Source organism: Perissodus microlepis, chromosome 7 (assembly GCF_051167445.1).
Source record: "Perissodus microlepis isolate ML-2025 ecotype Zambia chromosome 7, ASM5116744v1, whole genome shotgun sequence".
Lineage (NCBI taxonomy): Eukaryota > Metazoa > Chordata > Actinopteri > Cichliformes > Cichlidae > Perissodus > Perissodus microlepis.
In genome coordinates, this window is record NC_140467.1 from 43,188,300 (window position 1) to 43,210,932 (window position 22,633).

The window sequence follows — 22,633 nt, forward strand, 5'->3', positions numbered from 1 at the left end:
GCGGTGCAAGTCCAAAGCTAGGAAGATTATGATGGACCTCTCCCATCCCAACAATGGACTCTTCTCACTGTTGAGGTCTGGGAAGCGCTTCCGCTCCCTTAAGGCCAAAACAGAGAGAATGAGGAGGAGCTTCTTCCCCCAGGCTATTCGGGCCCTGAACCAGGTGTAGGACTGGACTCTCCCACACACGTCACTATAAGACTGGACTCTCACACACATCACATCACCACACGCACCACCACACATTTCCTATAATCCTATAATTCCTATAATTTATAATCTTTATAATCTCTTCTGCTATTTGCACATTCTTTACTGTAAATTCCTAAGTTAATTTGTAAATTTTGTAGTGACCTGTAAATTGTAAATATTGTAAAACTTTTTTTCTGTCATTTAATGGTCGGGCATTGTACAGCTACAAGCATTTCACCCCCATGTCATACTGTGTATGGTTGTGTGTGTGTGACAAATAAAATTTGAATTTGGTTATCTTCACAAAACAGAGAAATCATTATGCTGTTAGTGATTTGGCTGCATGAAATAGGGCTTATAGTGTTCCCATCATCGTGGTGTCAGGTGTCCTGTAATAATAAATTGGCTATTTAATGCCATAACAACAGCAGTTTTCACACATGCACTGCAGCCTTGAGCATTTCTGAGTGGAACGCTATGTGAGAAAGCAAAGGTCTGACTCTGTCGTCTTGGACATTTAATGGCCCTTACGCTGCCAGCTCCCTACTATAAGGTCTGTGTAATGTGATTTTGCCCATGTGAAAATAGAGCAGGTAATTATTCAAGAATTCACTGCGGACGGGTGGATGGCATGTGGCCGGCCTGCAGCACGCTCGCTTAAACCAAACATAGTTTGAGCAGTGAGAACAGATCTGACACAAACCGTCTCCTGCTGTGTACTGCACATAAACAAAGGGCCAACTGCGCACAATGTCTCGACTACGATTATTACGCCGTTGTGGAAAATGACTAATTCAACTGTTTTGACCGTCTGTGTGCTTTAACGTGACCAGTGCGTGTCTGTGAGCATCCTTACGTCTGCAGTGATGGTGTTGCTCAGTGGGGTGATAAAGCCCAGGCGTCCGTCACTCAGTACAACAGCAAAGCCATCCAGGGTCACACAGTACTCCATACAGCGGATATGAACCCCCTCCAGGTCCAGAGAAGGGCCACCTAAATACACAGGGAGGGAGAACTTCTTTTATAAGATAACGTTTTCCTGGCTGAAAAGCTACTGTAGGCTGATTTTGTTTTAATGTTACTCTGTTGTATTTGAGCAGAGTGCATTGATCTTTTAACCTCGAGCAGACTGCAGGTCCAATGAGAAGGGGATTGTAGTAAGGCAGATGGCCTTGCGTCCATTGCTGCCGAGCCCATCCCAATGCAGCACATGGAGATAACCGTCTGCGGTACACACCAGCAAATCCTCCTGGAGGGACTGCAGGCTAGTGGGAAGAAGTTTTTTAAAAAATTTTAATATTTATTCAAAGGAACAGGGAAAAAAAAAAAAGAAGTTTGTAAAAGAAAGCAGGCGGGGGAGCTAGGTAGGCAGGGTAGAAACAACATAACAAGACAGAAAACAGTGGGCTATTCATCATCCAGCTGTGCCCCGTGTGAAGACTGAAAGTTTTACTGGGCAGCTGTGATGAGGCCATGTAGCTGCTAGTGCCAAGTCTCCCTATCTTTTAACACACAAGAGAACAAACAACAGTGTGTTTGTGTGGGTAAAGTACTTCATTGTATCCTTAAAAAAAAAAAAAAAAAAAAAAAGGGGGGGGGGGGGGGGGGGGGTAAGAGGTTTAACACCGAGGAAGGCACGACGACAACAGCCGAGAGTGAGCAAGTGGAAAAATGAAGGGAAGCAAAGGCTTTAAGCACAGTGGACTGACACTGTGGAGGAGGCAACGTCTTTTACTGCAGCTTCACGCAGCAGGAGACACCCACTCATCTCCTGCACAATCAAGCTGTGCCTGTGAAATGCCAACAGAGCGCTCTAATTCAGATGACTACCCCGTAATCTCTGTCGTGCACAGACAGCGGAGGAGAAATGGCAGATGAACACGGAACAATACAAACAAAAACAAAAAGGCGGACAAAAAGAAACAGTAAAAGTTCTTGTCACTCATTAAACGTCAAACACGTCAAGCTCCAGGACATGTGGGTTATAGCTGGAACAAAGACAGAAACTAAAACAACACAAAACTCAAACCACCATAGAGGAGAAAGCAATTGTATTAGACTGGCTCCATCGTTCTAGTGCCTCCCCTCACTTTGTGTGTCCAGGGAGCTACACTAACTATACATTTTGGAAAATAGTCTTGAGCAATATTTCTCTGCGATTTCTGAAGATCAAAGTTCTTCTTTTTACATTGGCTGCTTTTTCACTCATTTTCAGTCCACTCCTTACCTGACCAGTTTTACAGGAATGTTTCTTTATTTGTTGTTGTTCATTAAGCCACTCAACACTGACCTATCATTTAAGCATAAATGACCTCTAACTGAAAGGATAAACCAGTGTTGTTTCTCCACAAACAACTGAGCAAAGAACTCATTTTAGATTTTAACAAGTTGACACGCATAAAATCTCATTTTTCCACCAACAAGAGAATTTGCAAGTGCCATTAACCGCAAAGTTGGCATATCTTGAAGTGGTTTGCAGAATGTGCCCTTTGGTTGGTCCATCTGCTGTTCACTGAAGCCTCATTGGAAATGGGTGGCTACCAGGAAAACATTCTTAAGGAAGAGAAACAGGAAGAAAGGCTGAAGTATGCCAAGTTACACAAGAACTGGACATGAACTGAAAATGAATGGCACCAGGTCTTTTTTGGGTGATTAATCCTAATTTGAAATTTTTTGGTTCAGATCATCACCAATATTTACAGATGAGGTCAGGAGAGAGTGCATCTACAGGCATCTGTAAAGCCTGGCGGCTCAGTCATGGTTTGGGGCTGCATTTCAGTCAGTTCTGTTGGAGATTTAGTCTAAATTGATAGAATTATAAACAAAGAAAAATACCATCAGATATTGATCCACCATGCAATTACCATCTGGAATGCTTCTGATTAGCAACTGTTCATATGTAAAAACATACTTAAATGAAAAGGAAAAAAAATAAAAAAAATAAAAAAAGGTTGGCCTCCCCAGAGCTCAGACCTTAAGATTACTGAAGTAGTGTCAGGTCATCTTGACCTGATTCGAGGCTAACACAGAGTAAAATGACTGGAAATGGATCCGTCTTCACACTGATATAAACATGTAAAAAATAAAAAAAATTAAAAGCCCTATTTGCCTAATTTTTACAAATGAGTTTGAGCCATTTAAATGAACTTCAGGTTGTCTGACATAATTAAAGACCTAATTAATGGAATAAAAACAGTTCACACTCGTTAAAATGCAACAGGCAAAATAGAAACGTTACATCTGGAGAGAAAGCACAGTCATCAAACCTATAATGGAAAAAACAAAACAAAAAAAATAATGATGGATTCTCATCAGACAATTTGCATCTTTAAAACACCTTGTGATGATCTGAATACAAACTATCCAGAAAACATAAGAGTCTGATTTGAATTAATTATGTTTCAGGCAAATGTTACTTCTTTGCTTTAATCGGTTAGCTCATCTGTCACTCACTCCTCCCTCTCATTCATTTTTGCCAATTCATGCATTTCCTCTCTGTGGGCCTCTGCCATTAAAAATCCACATCAGAGGACTTTAGCTTCTCTTTGCACCTGAGCTGTCTCTCACTGCCAACACTGTCTTTCCATCAGAGGAAGAGATGTTTTCGAGCCATTACCGTGAGCCAAATGGCTTTCACGTATACACAAAGAGCTACATTTGTTAAAAAAATGTTTTAATCTTTAAATAGCTGCTGATAAACTACCTGAGAAGCATTTGTGCACAGCTTAAATCTTTAAAATGTTTCAAATCCAACACTATAGTTAGCGCTCACACAGAACAACAGTGATTCTGATTCTGTTGTGCAGGTTTTATGGAAGCTATCCTGCCTGTGTTTAATTTACGACATTTTAAATCACTGTTTTGAAAGTAACAAGAACATTTATACCCAGGTAAATATTTGTAGGTTCAAGAAAGAGTTATTTACATGGAAACATAAACAGATAATGATGAAGCTAAGCTCAAGGGGTGGCCATAAACATTGTTAAGAGTTTACAGGGAGTGCTTGAATGGAGACAGAGTGTGAGTAAACCTTGAGTTTGTGTGTTTGTGCAGGAGAATTTGCCTGTGTAAATGTGAGCTTGATGACACATCAAAGACCGAGAGGGAGTGAGCTGATGCCTGTGTGAGGCTGAGGCAGACAGGTAGACACAACAGAAAGAAAGTATGTATGAGAGAGCACCTACCTGGTGATGGGGGCCTCCAGATCCACAGGCTTCTTCATCTCCAGAGAGAGAGCGGGTGCACATTGCTCCTCCTTAAAACCAGGGGTCACCTTCACACGAGGGCTTCCTCTGTGCAACCACATCATTCCAAACACACATTTTACTCCTAGTTACATGAAAGTAAACCCAGTGAAATGCTAAAATTGCAAAGTCACAGAGCTGACAATGAACACTGAATATGTCTCAACTTGCTCAAACGCTGCTGGTGTGCTCTAAAAGAATGTGAAGTGCACGCTTTGAACCGCATTTCAATCAAACAAATGCTTTATATGGTGAACAACCATGGGAGAAAAGAGCAAACATCCCTAAGCAGACGGAAAAGTATTCACTTTGCTAAACTTCATGGATATTTTATTGTGTTTTAGATTTTGAATGTTTAAATTATCTTACGGTCCTATTAATCAACACTTCATGGCAAAAAAAAGAAAAGAAAACATGTTTTTTTTCACAGTTATAAAAAGCTAAATGCTGCAAAAAATAAATAAATGAAAAATCTGAATGTGCTCTGAATATTTCTAATCCTCTGCGAAACTGCAGCTATAATTTCACCGCCTGCTCTAATGACGCAAATGCAATCATGAGCAAACAGAGTATTTACTAGTAAACTGCACCTGTATACCTGTTACTGCTTTCCACCCCCCACACATGTTGATGGTCATTATTGACACCCATAACATTACATAACCACCTTTCACTGTCAAAGTCTGCATCACAGACACAGTAAAAGATTAAACTGGCAACTGCAGTTGCCAGAGTGAATAAGTTAAGAGTTTTACTTCAAGGCAGCGTTTCCTGTTCTCTCTCTTATGGTTGACTGTATATGTAGACACAGGTGATGGAGACACAGCAGTTTAGCGAGGCAAACATCACTGACAGAAGAGGTAACCAGTGCAATCTGAGCTCTGGACAATGTTCAACTAATCACTGCATATGTATATAAAAGATGAAAGTACCGACTGTAAAAATCAAGAGAAAGGTTAGTGTCCTCCTGGTAAACACCAGCTTACACAGTGTATTTCTCAACCAGTTGCAGAGTGGTTGCAGGAGGGTACTTGCTGGTCACACAGAGGTATATGATGATGTACTGATAATGTCCTTGTGACTGATTTGGTAGCGCCTAGTTTGCATGGAAGACACTGACATGCCTTAAAAAAAACAAAACACTAAAACGACTTGCTAAACAAAAGTGAAACTGTGAAGGGTGCAAACCTGAAACACAAACTGTTTGCCTTTAAACTCACAGCTGTGGCCTTTATAACATGATGCTTGAAGAAGCAAGGTACAGCTTTTTCATTGAAGGAGAAGGCTCTCCGATTGTAGTTTTTACCTGGTACAAGGTACTACCACCTAATGGAAACCCCACAAAAATGAGTCGAGCCATGTCAAGCAGTACTAGTGGAAAAGAGCTATAACTCTCTGTGGTTAGCTCCCAACTGTCTGTTAGCAAGTGGGACAACTGAGGCAATCAGACAGTGACCAAAGCAATTACAAGGAGATTTTTGTGATCTTTGTTACAGATTTCACTCAGCAGCAGGCAGCAACCGCTTGCCAACAGCAAATCAGGGAATACACATTTGGTTAGTGACCAGTCTCTAAGGCCTGTGTGGCTCATACTTCTGTTATTGCAAACCTGTTATGAAGAGTGAGGGGTGGATCTGCCTAAAACACCTAGCACAGTTGTGCAGATGGTCATTTGTGTTTCTCATGAGTGTCTTTTGATCTTAATTTTTTCCCCCAGCTTCTATTTGTTGTGAGCGCTGCTGTTGTTCCCTTTTCTTTTCTGTGTCAACAGACTGTAGACAAGCCCATAAAATTCCCACCGTTCCTCTTTCTGTGTACCCAGAGACACAAATGGAGTGATGCTGCTTAAACCGCAGCAAAATGTCAATCACAAGGTAGGCTCGTCTTCAAGCACGCACTGTTTATAACCCTCTTTGATACTAATGGGGATCTTAAACACATTTATCAAACAATGGTTCGACAGCTCTTTAAAAGTAGTCTGAATGTGTGGCGCACTCACTTTGGATAGACGGGCTCATAGAGGTACTTGTCATCCCCTCCACCAAGCACATCAAACAAAAGGATGTAGCCTTTGGCAGTCTGAAAACAGAGAGGGGGGGGGGGAAAGTCATTAAAACATCATAAACGTAACTGTTGACAGGAAAAATGAGGAAAAGGTGCGAGACAATAAGATGAAAGAACTTCATTACCAAGTCCCTGTGTGCCTTTTCAGACAACAACACAGAAACTATAACAGATTAAGTCTGAAGCCCTTGTCAGTGACAGGTTTCTAATTTAGCACATTTTTTTAGCCTTTTTGCACATTTCTGTGAGTATATATGGACTTTACACAGTTTCTGCTTGTAATGTCTCACCATAATTTGGCTACAGTAAGAATCGAGCACTGTTGTTGTTGTTGTTACAGTGAAGCTGTTTCCATAGCTGGGCGCTCCTTTTCATGTGCCATCAGATCATGTCAATTAATACAGAACACTTTATGAAGACTAGATAATGGAAGGAACAGAGAAAGAAAAGCCCACATCACAGCAGGAGGGTGGAGGAGGAAGCAAGGAAGGGAGGAAGCTTAAAATCACAGAACGGAAAACACTGAAGCTGCAGGTCTGGAACAACAGGTCTGCAATGACAATCACTGCAGAAGTGGATAATTGTGATAAGTTTAAAGGCCTTTATAATTAACATTATTATGTTTTTATAATCATAGTGGTTATCTTAAGAAAAATGATGCAACTAGACCATCTGATGTGGTGTTCGCCTTGGGAAGAGTCAATCTGCCAAACTGAAGTATAAGGCCACAAGTATTACCTACACAAACATGCTAGAAAAAAAAATTTTTTTGATCAGGTTTTTTGGGTATTTAATTAATGCCCAAGTTGTTTTCCATATCTATATTTGTAACACCATCACAGACACAATAGAACAATAAACATCCAACTTCACACATCTGTGCCGCGACCCTTCATGGCACAAGCTTGAACTGTCTCAACTGTTGAGACAGTATAAAGTTATATAGGCTAAAAAAAACTGATAATCACAATTTTGTTAGCATTTCAAAACAGCCGATTTACACCGAAAGCTCTGTAGAGCATTTTCTTGTACTTTTTCCACAACACACACGCAAAGAGCTCTGTAGGAAACGGCTGAAACTGAGAGCCTGTGGAATGAAACATGACACGAAACCCGATCTTGACTCCAGTGTCCGCGATAACGATCCAAGGTTTGCATATAAAGACTGCTGTGGTGCTCGAATATGAACAAACTAAACTCAAATTCTTCTGCTTATGGTCTCCTGAGCTGAGCTCCAGTGTAGGGCAGTATTTTGCTCTGACTATGGCAGTAACCCTTTACGGTTTTACTAGTGTGGTGACAGTGCTGTTACCACAGCTTTAAGAAAAGCCAAGAAGAAGAAGAAAAGGTAATTTCCAGAAACCGACAAAGAGAAAGAGAGCCAGACTGAGGCCTGTTAAAGCCATCAGCAGCCTTGGATCTTGAAAATCTTAGTGATGGGTAAAAATAAGAAAAACTGCAAACCAACAACACTGCAAAATGCATTAACTCTAAAAAAAGATGAGAATACAGTAACAAAAAAGGTCTGCTTTATACGCTCACTTCTCAAGACTCACTCACAGAGACCTGAATGTGAAAACTAGAGATTTAAAGTATCATTTACAGGGTTAATTAATTAATGGATAACGTTAAAACCAGAATGTTTCATAGCTTATAACCCATAAAACAACAAATCTGACTTTGACATCAAGCACAGTTTGTGTGCAGACCTGATTAGGTAATCACGGTATGCAAGTTTGATTAATTCTAGAGGATTACCAGCTATTCCTGTGAACTTACTGTGGCATAAGCTCGCCAGTCCTGTGCCTGGATGAGTTAAAAACAGAGATCCCCTGGCGATGGGATCACAGCAGCCTCATCACAGGTATTTTCTTGACCTTCCTACTTCTGCAGTACTTTATTCAGTACTTCTCGAGCTGATAATCTGCAAGTCTTCCAACAAGTCCTTCATTTTGATCTCAACTACACAGCTGTAAAGATTCATCTTGCACAGTGGGGATGCTACCACACGGAGAATCCAGACACACAAAACACCTGCCAACGTACTCAAAACCACCACTGTGGTAGTTACCCGTAAAACAGATATATCTCAGGGCACCACATTTACCCTTGAAGACTGGTTAAGGAATGAAGTGATGCTGCATTAAACATAACCTTCATAGATTACATTTTCATGTCTAAACAGTATGAGATAATCACCACTAATAAAAGTAAAAAGGCTGCACATGTGCACATGAAATCACCACACAACAAAGATGTTTACTTGAATCACAAAATACTCTACAAAAATGTAATGAATTGCTGAATCACCTGCACTTCATATCCCCTCTATCATCATGATCTTCCCTTTAAGAGTGTATCAAGAGTCTAATTTACTGTGTAAGTGAATTAAAGAGGGATGAGTGGGCTTGGAGAATTCTCTGTTAGTCTGCTGAGGAAAATCACTGTGCATTCAGGCTACAGAGACAAAACAGCCTCTTCATCATTTTCATTTTAGCACTATATATAGTTTAGATGAACAGTAGTCTCATCACAATGACCTAGTTAGTTATAATAGCCTCACATGCTTGTGTGATCCACATACAAGCATTTACAGAGTTCACCCTCCAGCAAAGGATGCACAATTCTTCACATCTACTATTGTAACAGCAGAAAATGTTTGGAATTTGTTAAACCGCTTGAGTTTTCAGACTTGTGGCAAAGCCTTCTGTTAAAGACTATAATTTTATCATCAAGAGCCATAAATTTAAATATAGTTATGTGGCTCAGTTACAAAAACCTTCTGCAGCCTTGGGGAAGGCGCAAATCAAGCAGGAATAGAAACAGACAGTGTGGAGGGCAATGAGAAATACGGCACACAGCCAGTTATAATATGGAGTAAACAAACAAGACTTTCTCCCCCTGATGAAATTTTTAAAAAACGGAAATGCGAGGGACACTAGCATGTGAACTGCAGGGAATCTCGCTGAAATATCAAAGATGGGAGGGAAGCTGCAGAAGCAGAAAAACTTGGCAACTCATGATGAACTTCAGCAGTGTCCCCCACTCTTATCATCTCCTCCCTTTAACAACCTGTAGTTTTGATCACACTAACACATAAAAGTGCTTAGACATCCATTCATCCGTTTATGGGCCTTTGATTAGCTTTATTTCAACCTGTCCTATCTGATAAGTGAGCGCTCGTGATGAAAGCAATTGCAGATGAAGGGGAAAGGCCTCAATTGGGATGCATCCCATGTTTCTAGGACTCTTGGTGGGTTCACACATGCACATATAACAGTACAGGAAGAGGCAGGATGCCAGTCATTCTCAGCTGAAACCCAATACACAAGCAGGCACTGCAATTCAAAGGCAGTCAGTGGCGCAGGGCAGGGGAAGTTGCTTGTCACTTTTGTTTTTTCCATCTATGCCGTCTCACTAATAGCAGTCACAAACTCAAGCTGCAGCATTTATGGACAACAGTGAGGCCCTGAAATGTTTTTAAACAGGCCTGCAAAACAGGATGCATCTAAAGAAACCTTAGAGTAACAGGCTTGGTATCCTATTGTTCTCATGTTGTGATCAGTAGAGTCTTATGAAAAAGTGAATCACATGAGAGAAATCTATCATTTATTATCAAATGACTTCAGTGCACTGGTGTGTTGCTTTCACTTTTGTCACTTAAAACGTCCTCTTCTTCAGCTTGATAGTACAAGCTGTGACTTAGCATTGTATTTAAAAAGAAGTGAAAAACAAGAAAAAGAGGAAGATCAGAAAGGACAGACTTATTTAAAAAATACATTTAAAAAAAGTCAAATAAAGAGAGAAAGAAGCCCGCTCACGAACTGAAATGAAAAGTGGGAAATAGCTGACTGCTAAGTGCTCCAGTTCAGTGTTGCAAGCGGAACGAAAGACTGTTGCTGCAAAAGTAACAAGTCAGCAGAAAGCGTGTACACAGAAAGCACGATGAGCTGCTCTTCTGCATGTCTGAACAGGCTCCACAAGTACACAGGAACATAACACTGCGGTGTTCCCTCGAATTTAAGTGCATTATAACAAAAAAAAGAGAAAAAAGAAAAAAAATGGATGCAAACTCTTACGATCTGCAAATATTAGATACCTTTCAGTGTGGATTACAAACAAGTATAAATAATGCAATAGCAGAGCACAGATGTGTAAAGTTTATCTACAACTCTTGCGTGTTAAGTCTTACCGACTGTGGTTTCAAGGTACACACAGATGTTAACAGTCCTAAATGAACCATGGCAAGTCTAGATATCTGAACGGCAATCAGTGTGCTGCTCTTGACGAACAACTACAAGACTGGTGACGATAACAGACCTAAATCGCCATTATTTTCGTGGCAGATAAGGAAATATGTGGGGTAGTTAAATCTTGTGTATCTCTGAGTTTAACACTCAGAAGAGTAGAAGTGCCAGGTGAACAGAGGCAAAATGGGCGCTGTTTAAATGTGGAAATTCATATTGATTTAAGTTAAGCACATTTCTTTTTTAATAAACCATTGGAAATAAATCAAAATGCAACATTTCTTTGTGATCAAGGAGTGGCCACAACAAAAAGCAAAATCTGATACAACCTGCAGTCTCAGAACAAAACATGAAGCGGCTGTAAAAAAAAAAAAAAAAAAAACGGTCCATTTCTTTCTGTCACGTTTTGTTTTGAGAGTTTTTCGTGTCAGTGAACACTGACAGCTTGAAAGGAATGCATTTCAATAGGAAGTAGATTTCATGTCAGGAGCAGGTATTTTGTCCAGAGAAAGCGGGTAGGTGTCACCATGGCAACCCAGAAAATAAGGCTTTAAAAGAAGTGGAACCTGATCTATTTTTTCTAAGCTAAATACTTGCGTGTTTTAGAGTGATACGAACGAACGTCTGTGACGTGCATGACTCAAACCTGGGTCTTCGTGAGTGGTGGCAAAATGATTTGCTCCACCTCCACCCTCCAAATACCTTTTAAAAGTGGAAAGCATTTCATGTCTATGGACATGAATTTGTACATATAAAAAGAGATGAAAAGTCATGTTCAAGGACACAAATATAAGACTAGGAAATTTGTTATGCGGAACATGAATCACTAGATTAAATGTTGTGGCAATTTCATAAACTGTCGTGAGACTGGGTTGTTACAGCAAAGAGAGCTCTCTGGTACTGGTATGATACAAAATTTTATAATCTGGTTTTTACTTAAAGAAATATGAAGATTTATTGTCTCAGAAAATTAAGATATGTTTAACAGTAGTGAGTTACATCAACTTATTATGGATCTCTAAAGAAGCTAAATCACATAATCTTAATTCACACTGCTAAAAACATTAAAGAAACTTTGAAAACACATCAGACCTCAGGAGGAAAAAACCTGTGCTGGGATATTTACACTGATATGGACTGGTAAAGATGTCAGAAATAAGAGGATGCGCCATCATTTGATGGTAATAAAAATTATCAGCTTATAGAGGGCTGAGTTTAAAGCAACTCTAAAAATCAAAGTGACATAAATTAGTAAAAATAAATAAATAAATAAATAAAAAAATCGCAAACTCTGATTGCAAAAACTCAAAATGGAATTCAGTAGTTCCCTTTCAGTCGATTCACTTGGTACAACACATAAGTATGGGATATCACGCCCTCGCGTGTCCTGGCTGAAGAAACCTTTATTCACGCCTTTAAGGCAGATGACGTGTGATGACACGCGCACGGCCCCGCCTGCACATATAGCCGCTGTCATCACAGTCATCCCTCAGTTCTTACGCTCTTCACCTCGCTTTCCAGCCGCGCACGTTTGTCGGAGCACAGAGTGGCCGCGTTTCATCGCTGCGTCGCTCAGCTGGGACGCAGACTGCGTTTCCAGACAATATTAAGCTTGTTGGGCATGATGGCATCTATGATCGCCGTAGTGCCACTTGGACTGTTAAAAATTAGAGCGTTTCAACGCTGGACTCTCTCTCACCGTTTGTGTGCATCGCTTCACCTCCGGAGGAGGCTGCCGGTAACCGCGTCTTGCATGCTAGCTCTCAGTCCTTGGAGGGAGCCCAGGCTGCTGCATCAGGGCTCTCGGATTGGGAGGGTGTTGTTTCGCAAGGTGGTGTCCACAGATGCTTCCCTAAGAGGGTGGGGAGCGCTGTGCGAGGGTGCATCAGTGAGAGGGATCTGGTCCGCAGCCCAGCGCCAGCTGCACATCAACCACTTAGAGCTGTTAGCAGTGTTCTTAGCTCTAAAGCATTTCCGTCCAGTCCTGGAGGGCCAGCATGTCTTAGTCAGGACGGACAATTCAACAGTGGTGTCTTACCTAAACAGGCAGGGAGGAACACACTCTCTTCCCCTGTTGAAGCCGTCTCGCTCTCTGCTGTTACGGTGCAGTGTTCATTTTCTGTCTCTAAGAGCCACCCATGTCCCGGGCCACCCAAACCTGGGGCCGGACCTTCTCTCCAGGGGGGGTCCTCTGGTGAGAGAATGGAGGTTACACCCTTTAATAGTGGCTATTTGGCAAGGCGCAAATAGATCTTTTTGCTTCCAGGGTAAATACTCACTGCCCCCTGTACTTCTCCATAATCGACCACGATGCACCCTTGGGCTTGGACGCGCTAGCGCACCAATGGTCAGACGTGCTCCTGTATGCATTTCCCCCAGTGGAAATTATATCTCCAGTTCTAGAGAGAGTGCGTCGGCATTCCCTCTCTGTGATTCTAGTGGCCCCTTGGTGGCCCACAAGGTCGTGGTATGCAGAGATAATCAGCCTGCTAGCAGCGAGTCCTTGGCAGCTTCCTCTCCGCAGGGATCTCCTCTCTTAGGCGGGAGGAGAAGTGTTTCATCTGCGCCCAGATCTGTGGCGCCTTCATGCTTACCTGCTGAGAGGTTAAACTTGATTGCTAAGGGTTTGGCACCTAGTGTGATAGCGACAATTCAGAGCGCTAGGGCCTCATCTACTAGAGGCTTATACGCTTACAAATGGCGAGCCTTCGAGCAATGGTGCCAGGACCGCCACACTCTCCCATTTCAGTGCTCTATTGTGGATGTTTTGACATTCCTGCAGGAGCAGCTGGATAAGGGCCTTTCATTTTCGACAATAAAGGTTTATTTAGCAGCTATATCTGCTTGTCATATTGGCTTTGACGGGGTGACACCAGGTGCACATCCCCTCGCCATACGTTTTCTGAAAGGAGTTCGCCGGCTGAGGCCCGTGCTTAAGTCCAGTGTCTCTGCTTGGGACTTGTCTTTGGTGCTGGAGGCCCTTTGTAGCCCCCCGTTTGAACCCATTGAGTCTGTGGATATGAAATTTCTTTCATATAAGACTGCATTACTTCTCGCTTTGGCTTTGGCAAAGCGAGTGGGTGACCTTCATGCGCTGTCTGTGCATCCCTCCTGCACACAGTTCTCTCCTGATGGCCACAAGGTTGTATTGCGTCCAAATGCTGCCTATTTTCCCAAGATCATGCCTGCACCTTATAGCTCAATGGAGTTTGAGTTGCTGAGTTTTTGCTCCCCTCCTTTTGCATCTCTTTGTATTTGCATTCTCTTTGTCCAGTGCGTGTGCTACGCACCTACATTGAGCGCACTCAGAATGTGCGTTTAAGTGACCAGCTGTTTGTCTGCTTCGCTAATCCAAATAGAGGTAGAGCTCTGTCCAAACAGAGGCTGTCCCACTGGATTATAGAAGCTATCTCACTGGCATACGGCACCAGAGGTCTTGCTTTGCCCTACGGGGTGAGAGCTCATTCCACCAGGGGGATGGCGACCTCATGGGCTCTTTTTAAAGGGGTGCCTGTAGCTGATATTTGTGTGGCAGCTAGTTGGGCATCACCGCACACTTTTGTGCGGTTTTATCGGTTGGACGTTACAGCCCCTTCGGTGGCTCATGCTGTCCTTTCTGCTGGGTCTACCACTCACTAAGGATGTGGTGGTCCGATTCCGGTTCGGTGGCTGCTCTGTGGGGCGTGTATATATGTCCCATACTTATGTGTTGTACCGAGTGAATCGACTGAAAGGGAACGAATAGTTATGTCTATAACTTCTGTTCCCTGAAGGAGAGGAACGAGGTACAACACAAGGTGGCCCCACTGAGCAGTTTGGCTCGGTGAAGAGCGGCTATCGAACTGAGGGATGACTGCGATGACAGCGGCTATATGTGCAGGCGGGGCCGTGCGCGTGTCATCACATGTCATCTGCCTTAAAGGCGTGATTAAAGGTTTCTTCAGCCAGGACACGCGAGGGCGTGATATCCCATACTTATGTGTTGTACCTCGTTCCTCTCCTTCAGGGAACAGAAGTTATAGACATAACTATTCGTTTGTATGGGGCTTATATGCTTGAGTGCTTGCTTTACAGCATCGGGGCATGCGCCTAATGAGACGATGGATGGCATCCTGGAACATCTCCTCCCAGATCTGGACTAAAGCATAATTAAGCTCCTGGACAGTCTCACATTGAACCAGGCAGCATCAGGTGGGTCAAAACATAACAATACACAGTCCCATGCGAGCCCAACTAAACCGGTCACGCTGACCAATGTTCCAGGCAGCACAACATTCTCCACGGCTTCTCCAGACTCAGGGTTAACCTGCTCTCGTCTGTGAAAAGCGCAGAGCGTGAGTGGTGGACCTGCCAATCCTGGTATTTTATGGCAAGCTGGCTCCACAGTGCCGCACAGTGAGCACAGAAGCCACTAGAGGACGTCAGGCCCTCAGGCCACCCTCATCAAGTCTGTTTCTGATTGTTTGGTTTGTTTTTTGTTGCATTCCTGTGCCCTATACGCTTACACACTGACCCGACTGGGAAACAGTCATCGCTATGAGAGTCTCACTCTTAGGGCCTGTAACTGCCCAACACCGGAAACCACTACTTACATCCACTAGTATAAACGCCTAAACAACACATAACTGAAATCAAGATCACAGCACCAGTCACATGAGTCTTTGTGCAGAGGAGTTCATTACTTCAAAAATAAAGCTCAAATTATTAACTGCAACAAGTGTACCAAACTACACTTGACAAAAAGTAACAGTAACTCAATATAAGTTGTAAACTAAATGCACCAACAATATATAGTTATAGGATGTTATCATATATGATATAGTTTTATAGTTATAATTATGTAGTTATGTAATTATATAGGACATAATCACATTTATATATAGCTATATTACAGCTATATTTTAGTTATAGGACATAGTTTACGGTTACTTTTATATAGGGCATTGACTGAGCATCTAAAGCACTTTTTATAACAAGCCACATTATCCCATAGACACAAACATGCACAATCGCATACACATTATATAAACACACAGAATGTTAAAGATAAAACAGGAATGAGCGCTGCCTGTGTTTACAAAATATGATACAGTGCTGAAACTGCTGACTCTTTACTTTTAGCATTCAGTTCCTTCTTTAAAAAACAAAATAAAACTAAACCCTTTTGACCCTAATCCTTTTTCATTTTAGAATGTGTTAATAAATGTATGCTAGTAATATAACTATGTATGTTGTGCATCTGTGTGATAGAAAACTGCACCGCATTCTTGGTCAGTCTTTGGTGAAAACACTTTCCTGAGTGCTGCAGTGTGAGAGACTAAAAACAGAGAGGGAACACGTTGGCCTCGGAAAGATCCCAAAACACACACACACGAGAAAAGCTAAATGGTAAGAAGTATTTCCCGTGTCTGAAGAACATCATCCTTTCTTCACGCCAACCACACGCAGAAGTCCATCCCTCTCCCTGCTCTGTCAGTTGCTTTACTTATTTCTCTGTCATTCTCATACTCACAGACACACACTGAGCTAAAGATAGTCCTAGCTACGGTTTAGTTAGCCTCAAGGCCTGCAGTCAAACATCTGGAAAACAGCTGGTAGCTGAATTAAGGACTACTGCCTGGGCAATGGTGGCTTTTATTGTTCTGCAGTCCAAATCTGTTCCCTCTATAATTACACTGCAGTGCTAATGAAGGTGTGAGGATTTATGGCATTGTGAATAAGCAGCTTGTCAAGACACCACAAATCCTGTGAATGCTTCAAGCAAACTTGAGACCTATAAGCCTCGATGACTTCTTATGGTTGCATCATCTTTGCCAAATAAACAAAGTGCATGAACATAACTCCTTTCAGCAGTAAGTAAACCCAGGAAGTGAGTGGTGTGTGGGCCCTAGTATTTTTAACTTCTGCACCTGCTCCCTGTTGTGCTGACAGACTGAGCCTGGGACAGAGTCAGACTTACTGCTTTCTCAGACACGTTCATAACATTCATTCATGTATACTTTGGCACTCTTGCAGCAAGGAAAAAAGTTGAGTGAGAAAGAGAGGTGAGATTATTGCACTAATATTTGTTCCACTGTCTTTTTTTTTGGGGGGGGGGGGGGGGGGGGGGAATTACCAGTATATTCCCCATATTTTCTAGCTCGGAAGATATAAAAGCCAATCAGAAAATAGCATCTGCTGTATTCAGCAACTTTCTTAAGCGTATCTGCTTTGCACACTGCAGTATTTGTACACTGGAGCAGCTTCTTTAACACCTGATTCTGCAGAATGGATTCAAGGACAAGAGGTAGTGTTTTGGGACAAACGAGCACAGCTTCTGCCACACCTCTGAACAATGTATTGTGCCCTTGACAGTTTTTTACATGTAAATGCAAGGGAATCTAACTAAGGTATACCAAACTCCACAGAACACAAACAGGGGATATTCTGCCATTTATAGCCGAGTGGCAAAGTGACCATACATGGCATTATTTGAGACAGATTTTACAGAAATTTTACAGACGTGAGCATCAGAATGGAGAAGAAAGAAAACTTTGAATGTGGTTGCTGGTGGATTGAGTATTTTAGAAACTGCTGGGACTTTCCTGCACAACCATCTCTAGAGCTTACAGAGAATGGTTGGAACAAGAGAAAATGTCCAGTGAGCAGCAGTTCTCTGGGTGAAAAATGTCTTGTTAACACCACAGGTCGAAGGAGAATAGCCAAACTACTTCAACATCCATCCCTACGTGACCACAATGATGGTGCCTTCCAGCAGATTAACAAACCATGTCATGATGTTCAGATCATCTCAAATTGTTTTCTTGACATCAAAACGAGTTTTCTGCACTCAAATGACCTCCAGTCTCCAGATGTCAATACAAAAGAGCACCTTTGGCATGTTGTGAAATTAGAGAATTGCATCATGTATCACCTAACAAATCTGCATCAACCCCGTGACGCTGTGTGATGCCTTCATTTCAATGTGGACCAAAATCTCATAGGAATTTTTCCAGCACCTTCTTGAATATATGCTGTGAAGAATAAAGGCAGTTCTGAAGGCAAAAGTGGGTCCAACCCAGAACTAGCAAGGTGTAACTAATAAAGTGGCCAGTTAGTGTATATACTAAGAGAAAACTCAAGCATGGATACAAGCACACCCAAACACAAAGCAATGGATTTTTTGGAGCAGACACTAATGAATCAATGCTGTGTGCCGGTTGTTTTGATGCCTATCCTTTTGTTTTCTGTCTTGGCAGTCGTGCTATCTGTTGCTAATCACATGGCCTTTAGAACCCGCTTGAGTCATCTTCTGACTTAGACACTTGTTTTGTGAGGTTACTCAACCTGACACTTCCATCAGACAGTTATCCCAGTGGCTCAGCTAACAATCATGACCAACTGTAACCAATGACTTCCTGTATGTACAGTAGGCATTCTTGCTCAGGTATCAAGGTAGGAAATTTTGAATGGAACTAGATGATAATATATGAGCTCCTATCAAACATTTATCCCCACAAGCTCTCTCTTTTTGCATGCAAGATAAGATAAACAGCCCGATTCCACTAACACTGCTCATCCTTCTTTATGTGCATCAGTATGTTTGATACAACAGATGCAACGTCCGTCTGTTACGTTGCTGAAGAAGACATTAGTTCAACACAGAGAGGGGTCACAGGCAACATGTACCAGTGATTACAATTGAAAATGTATATTTTACAGCGTGCAGATGCACACACACACACACACACACACACACACACACACACACACACACACACACACAAGATGTGGAGATGTGACAGTAAAGGAAATATCTGTCTAAATTAATATCAATAAGCATGTGTGCTTAAATGCTAACAGATGGTGGAAGAACATTTCATCTCCGCAGACATTACCATGTTTTCTACGTCCTATCTGACAGGGGAGTAACATGGTAAGATCCTCTGGACAATTATAACATCTCTACAAACCTGATATCATTTTGTACAGCTTCTAATCTACTTATCAGTGCTCTTTAACATAAAATTTCTTTCTTTTTTTTTTGGTCACCAAAATGATTTTTGTCCTTATAGTGAAACCCCACTCCCCAAACAAATCCAAATTTGAAGGCTTGAGTGGTGGGGTGGGGGAGTGAATCACTCCACCATTCCCAAATTGTCATTAAAATGGTTACATTTAAGCAACAAAAACTCACACAAAAATATGGTTTGAGTTGCCATTTCTTTAAAGCTTTATCGTCTCTGTTACCATAATAAAGCATGCCCACTGAAGAATCTAGACAACGTGCTACAGACACAAAATATAGTTCCTCTTGATATACGTTAGTTATAAAGTTGTCCCTGATGTCCATAAAAAGAGTCAAATAAATCGATCTTTTTTGTGACCATTTAATTTTTATTTTTATTTTTTTGCAATGAGGCCAGGCTGGTTTGGCAGGGCATTACAGTTCCACTTTGGCAGAGAACAATTTGCTTCGCTTCAAGCCAACTGCATACTTAATCAGTGTTCAGCAAAGGATAAAGTATGACACTATAGATTAGGAGCAAAGTGTAACCACAGCACAGACATTGTTGCGTCACTGTAAAATCCTTTCTGTTCTTCCACAACTAGTCCCCCTTCGACATTCCCTGTGCTTTTCAGCACGCTGAGCCCCTCTCAAGTTAATCTTGTCTAAATTATCTCTAACTGTCGACACTTTTACAATTCCTTGCGTCATTACTGATATTTCGCCGTTATTTACTTAAACAGCTGCAGTAGACTTTTTGAATGCTGCAGTTCAAATTGCATTTAGGAGGCTATTCCATTCGTGCAGCATTAAACCCGGAGCTGCTTGTGGCCTTTTGAAAGTTGTAAACCTGACACAAGTCAAAGCGTGTTTAGCTTCAAACTTGCTTTTTTGAAACACGTGTACATGACAGTATGTCAAGAGTTCATGTTTTTCAATCAAAAATGCCAGAATTGTGAACAGGTACCCAAAATGATCTTTAAAATATCTATTATTGAATAGCGAGGCCATATGGCTTATGTCGCTTGTGCGATTCTGTCTTATTTTTATCCACAAAGTGTTATTTTTCTTGACTTAATATTATATTTACTGTTATATTATAGACCTTAAACATGCAAACTTCACAGTAATATCACACCATAGTTAACGCTGCGGTATGTGTGACTGAAAGTAATGTCTGATGACGTGGACTGCTCAGCAACTGTGTTTCAGTGCTATTGCCGTCATTCACCTCCTACATCGTTCCCTTGCTCACCTGGAGACCGCTGGGAGCACTGTGAGAATCATGTTCTTTGATTTCTCCAGTGCCTTCAACACTATTCTTCCCACGGTCCTGAAGGACAAGCTGGAGAACTCTGGAGTGGACCATCACCTCACTACCTGAATTTTGGACTACCTCACCGACCGACCACAGTATGTGAGAACTCAGGGCTGTGTGTCGGACAGGGTTGTCTGCAGTACGGGGGCCCCACAGGGAACGGTTCTGGCTCCGTTCCTCTTCACCATCTACACTGCAGACTTCTCCCACAACTCCACCCAGTGCTTTCTGCAGAAGTTCTCTGATGACTCTGCAATAGTCGGCCTCATCACTGATGGGGACGACAAGGAGTACAGAGGACTGACTCAAGACTTTGTGGACTGGTGCCAGCTGAACTACCTCCAGATCAACACCAGTAAAACCAAGGAGCTGGTGGTAGACTTCCGCAGGCACAAACATCCTCCACTGCAACCACTGAACATCCAAGGTATGGACATTGAGGCTGTGGACAGCTACAGGTACCTTGGTGTTCATCTGAACAACAAACTGGACTGGACTCATAATTCAGATGCCCTCTACAGGAAAGGTCAGAGCAGGCTGTACCTGCTGCGGAGGTCTTTTGGAGTGGAGGGCCCACTCCTGAAGACCTTCTATGACTCTGTGGTGGCCTCAGCCATCTTTTATGGTGTGGTCTGCTGGGGTGGCAACATCTCTGCCGGGGATAGGAAGAGACTGAACAGGCTGATCCGCAGGGCCAGCTCTGTTCTAGGATGCCCTCTGGACCCAGTGAAGGTGGTGAGTGACAGGAGAATGGTGGCTAAGCTTTCATCCCTGTTGGACAACATCTCCCACCCCATGCAGGAGAGATTTCGCAGGTCTTTCCTCCCCACTGCTGTCAGACTCCACAACAAAGACTTCAACTGATCAAACACATTATTACACAGTATTAGTCATACTAATATTACTGTAAAAGTGCTACATCCACAAGCATCTTAGAACCACTAATTAAATCTCCATATGTAACAAATCCCAACAGTCATCATCTGTGTCTATCAAATATTGAGATTCACTGGTAAGAAAAGTGATTAATGTTGCACAAACTAACCATAATACACATAGAGATGTTATTAGCGATTTCAGACAGTCATGTAAAACACTGATCCCAGCATAAACTTTTACTCCAACCGCGCATGTATGTTCCCCAGTGTGTCCAACCAGGCAAGTCTGACAGCAAGAGCCATGTGTCAGCCTCTGATGACACTTTAGTAACCTAAAAAGGGAGCTACTTCAATAACCTCCAACAAAGCACTGCTCCCACTAAAGATGGAAACAACTAACGTGTTTCATCACTTGAGGCAAAAAACATACAGTTGAGCACAATCAGGCTGTAAATGACGAGATGCTAGCAGCTGGTGATGTGCAACCAAAAAGTAAACAAATGATCCCCCCACCATGACAGGAAGAGCAAACAGTGGATGGAAATTATTGATTTGGTTACGTAGTGGAAAAGCAGGGCTTTAAGGAGCTAGTTATAAAACTCGATCGAAGACAAAACAATAGAGGAAGGAAGATACATTTCAGCATTAGTTATTTTTAAACTAAAATGTTACGCAGTCATGTTATACTTTTCCTTAAATTTCTAGGAAAGATAACGAGGCTACGTTTGTGTCAACTTTTGACTTACGTTGTGTCACAACTAGAGCACCATAACGCTCCTGCTGCTGCTGGTGGCACCTTTTTCAATCGACTCGCTCTTCAAAGTAGTGGCTCAGTGCAAAAGGAGGATGGAAAACACCCATTTATTTACACTCATAAATGCTGCTACTTGTGGGCATCCAAAACAAAAACAAACAAAAAAACAAAAACAAAAAAAACACTGTTCACAAAATTTTTTTCTATGTAGTCAAAAAAAATGTATTGCACATTTCCTTTAAATATTGTGATATACTTCTGAAGCTGTATCACCCACTCCTGGGTGCAACATGTTATATCTAACACCAGCGGTCCCCAACCTTTTTTGCGCCATGCACTAGTTTTGTCTGACAATGTTTTCACGGACCGGCCTTTAAGGTGTCATGGATAAATACAACAAAATAAAACCAGGACTGGTACCAAAAAAAAGAAAGAAAAAAGAAGGTTTATTCATAACACATGGGAAAAGACCCAGGGAAACAGAGTTAACGATAAAAACGACAAAAAATAACGATAAAAACCATAAATTCCTGAAAACCTTAAATTCCACACCCAAGGCTCAACTCTCGCAGCCCGGTAGCAAATGACTCACGGTCTGTGGCCCAGGGGGTTGGGGACCGCTGTCTTACACAACATGAATTTGCTTTTGACCTTTTTTAACTGGGGTTTTTTTCTGCACACTGAAGAGGTTTTGATCTTGCAACCAATTCTGACTTTTAACTTGTTTCTTAAGGTTGGTTTTAATTTACTCACACCTATAAAAAAAAAAAAAAAAAAGGGAGAAGAAGAAACAGGCAGAGTTCTTGTAAGAAGGCAGCACAGACTCTTTGCCTTAACTGCATGCAAACCAATCGTGCTTATGTGAGCAGTCAGCCCTCAAAGACAGATGTTTGTGTAAGCTGCTTAACCAGGATATAATTGTGATATATGATTGTTTGATAGCACTTGA

The 22,633-nt window shown here is 41.9% G+C and overlaps 1 protein-coding gene across 2 annotated transcripts in view; it reads right to left on the reverse strand.

Moving 5' to 3' along the window:
* Nucleotides 1–22,633, reverse strand: part of ric1 (RIC1 homolog, RAB6A GEF complex partner 1) — a 51,221-nt gene that overhangs the window by 22,753 nt on the left and 5,835 nt on the right. For both annotated transcript variants that reach the window (XM_084935246.1, XM_084935245.1), the window contains exons 3-6: nucleotides 6,436–6,515; nucleotides 4,377–4,484; nucleotides 1,312–1,457; nucleotides 1,049–1,185 (exon numbers count right to left, since the gene is read on the reverse strand). In XM_084935246.1, the coding sequence (XP_084791372.1) occupies nucleotides 1,049–1,185; nucleotides 1,312–1,457; nucleotides 4,377–4,484; nucleotides 6,436–6,515 (471 nt within the window). The remainder of the gene's footprint in view (nucleotides 1–1,048; nucleotides 1,186–1,311; nucleotides 1,458–4,376; nucleotides 4,485–6,435; nucleotides 6,516–22,633) is intronic.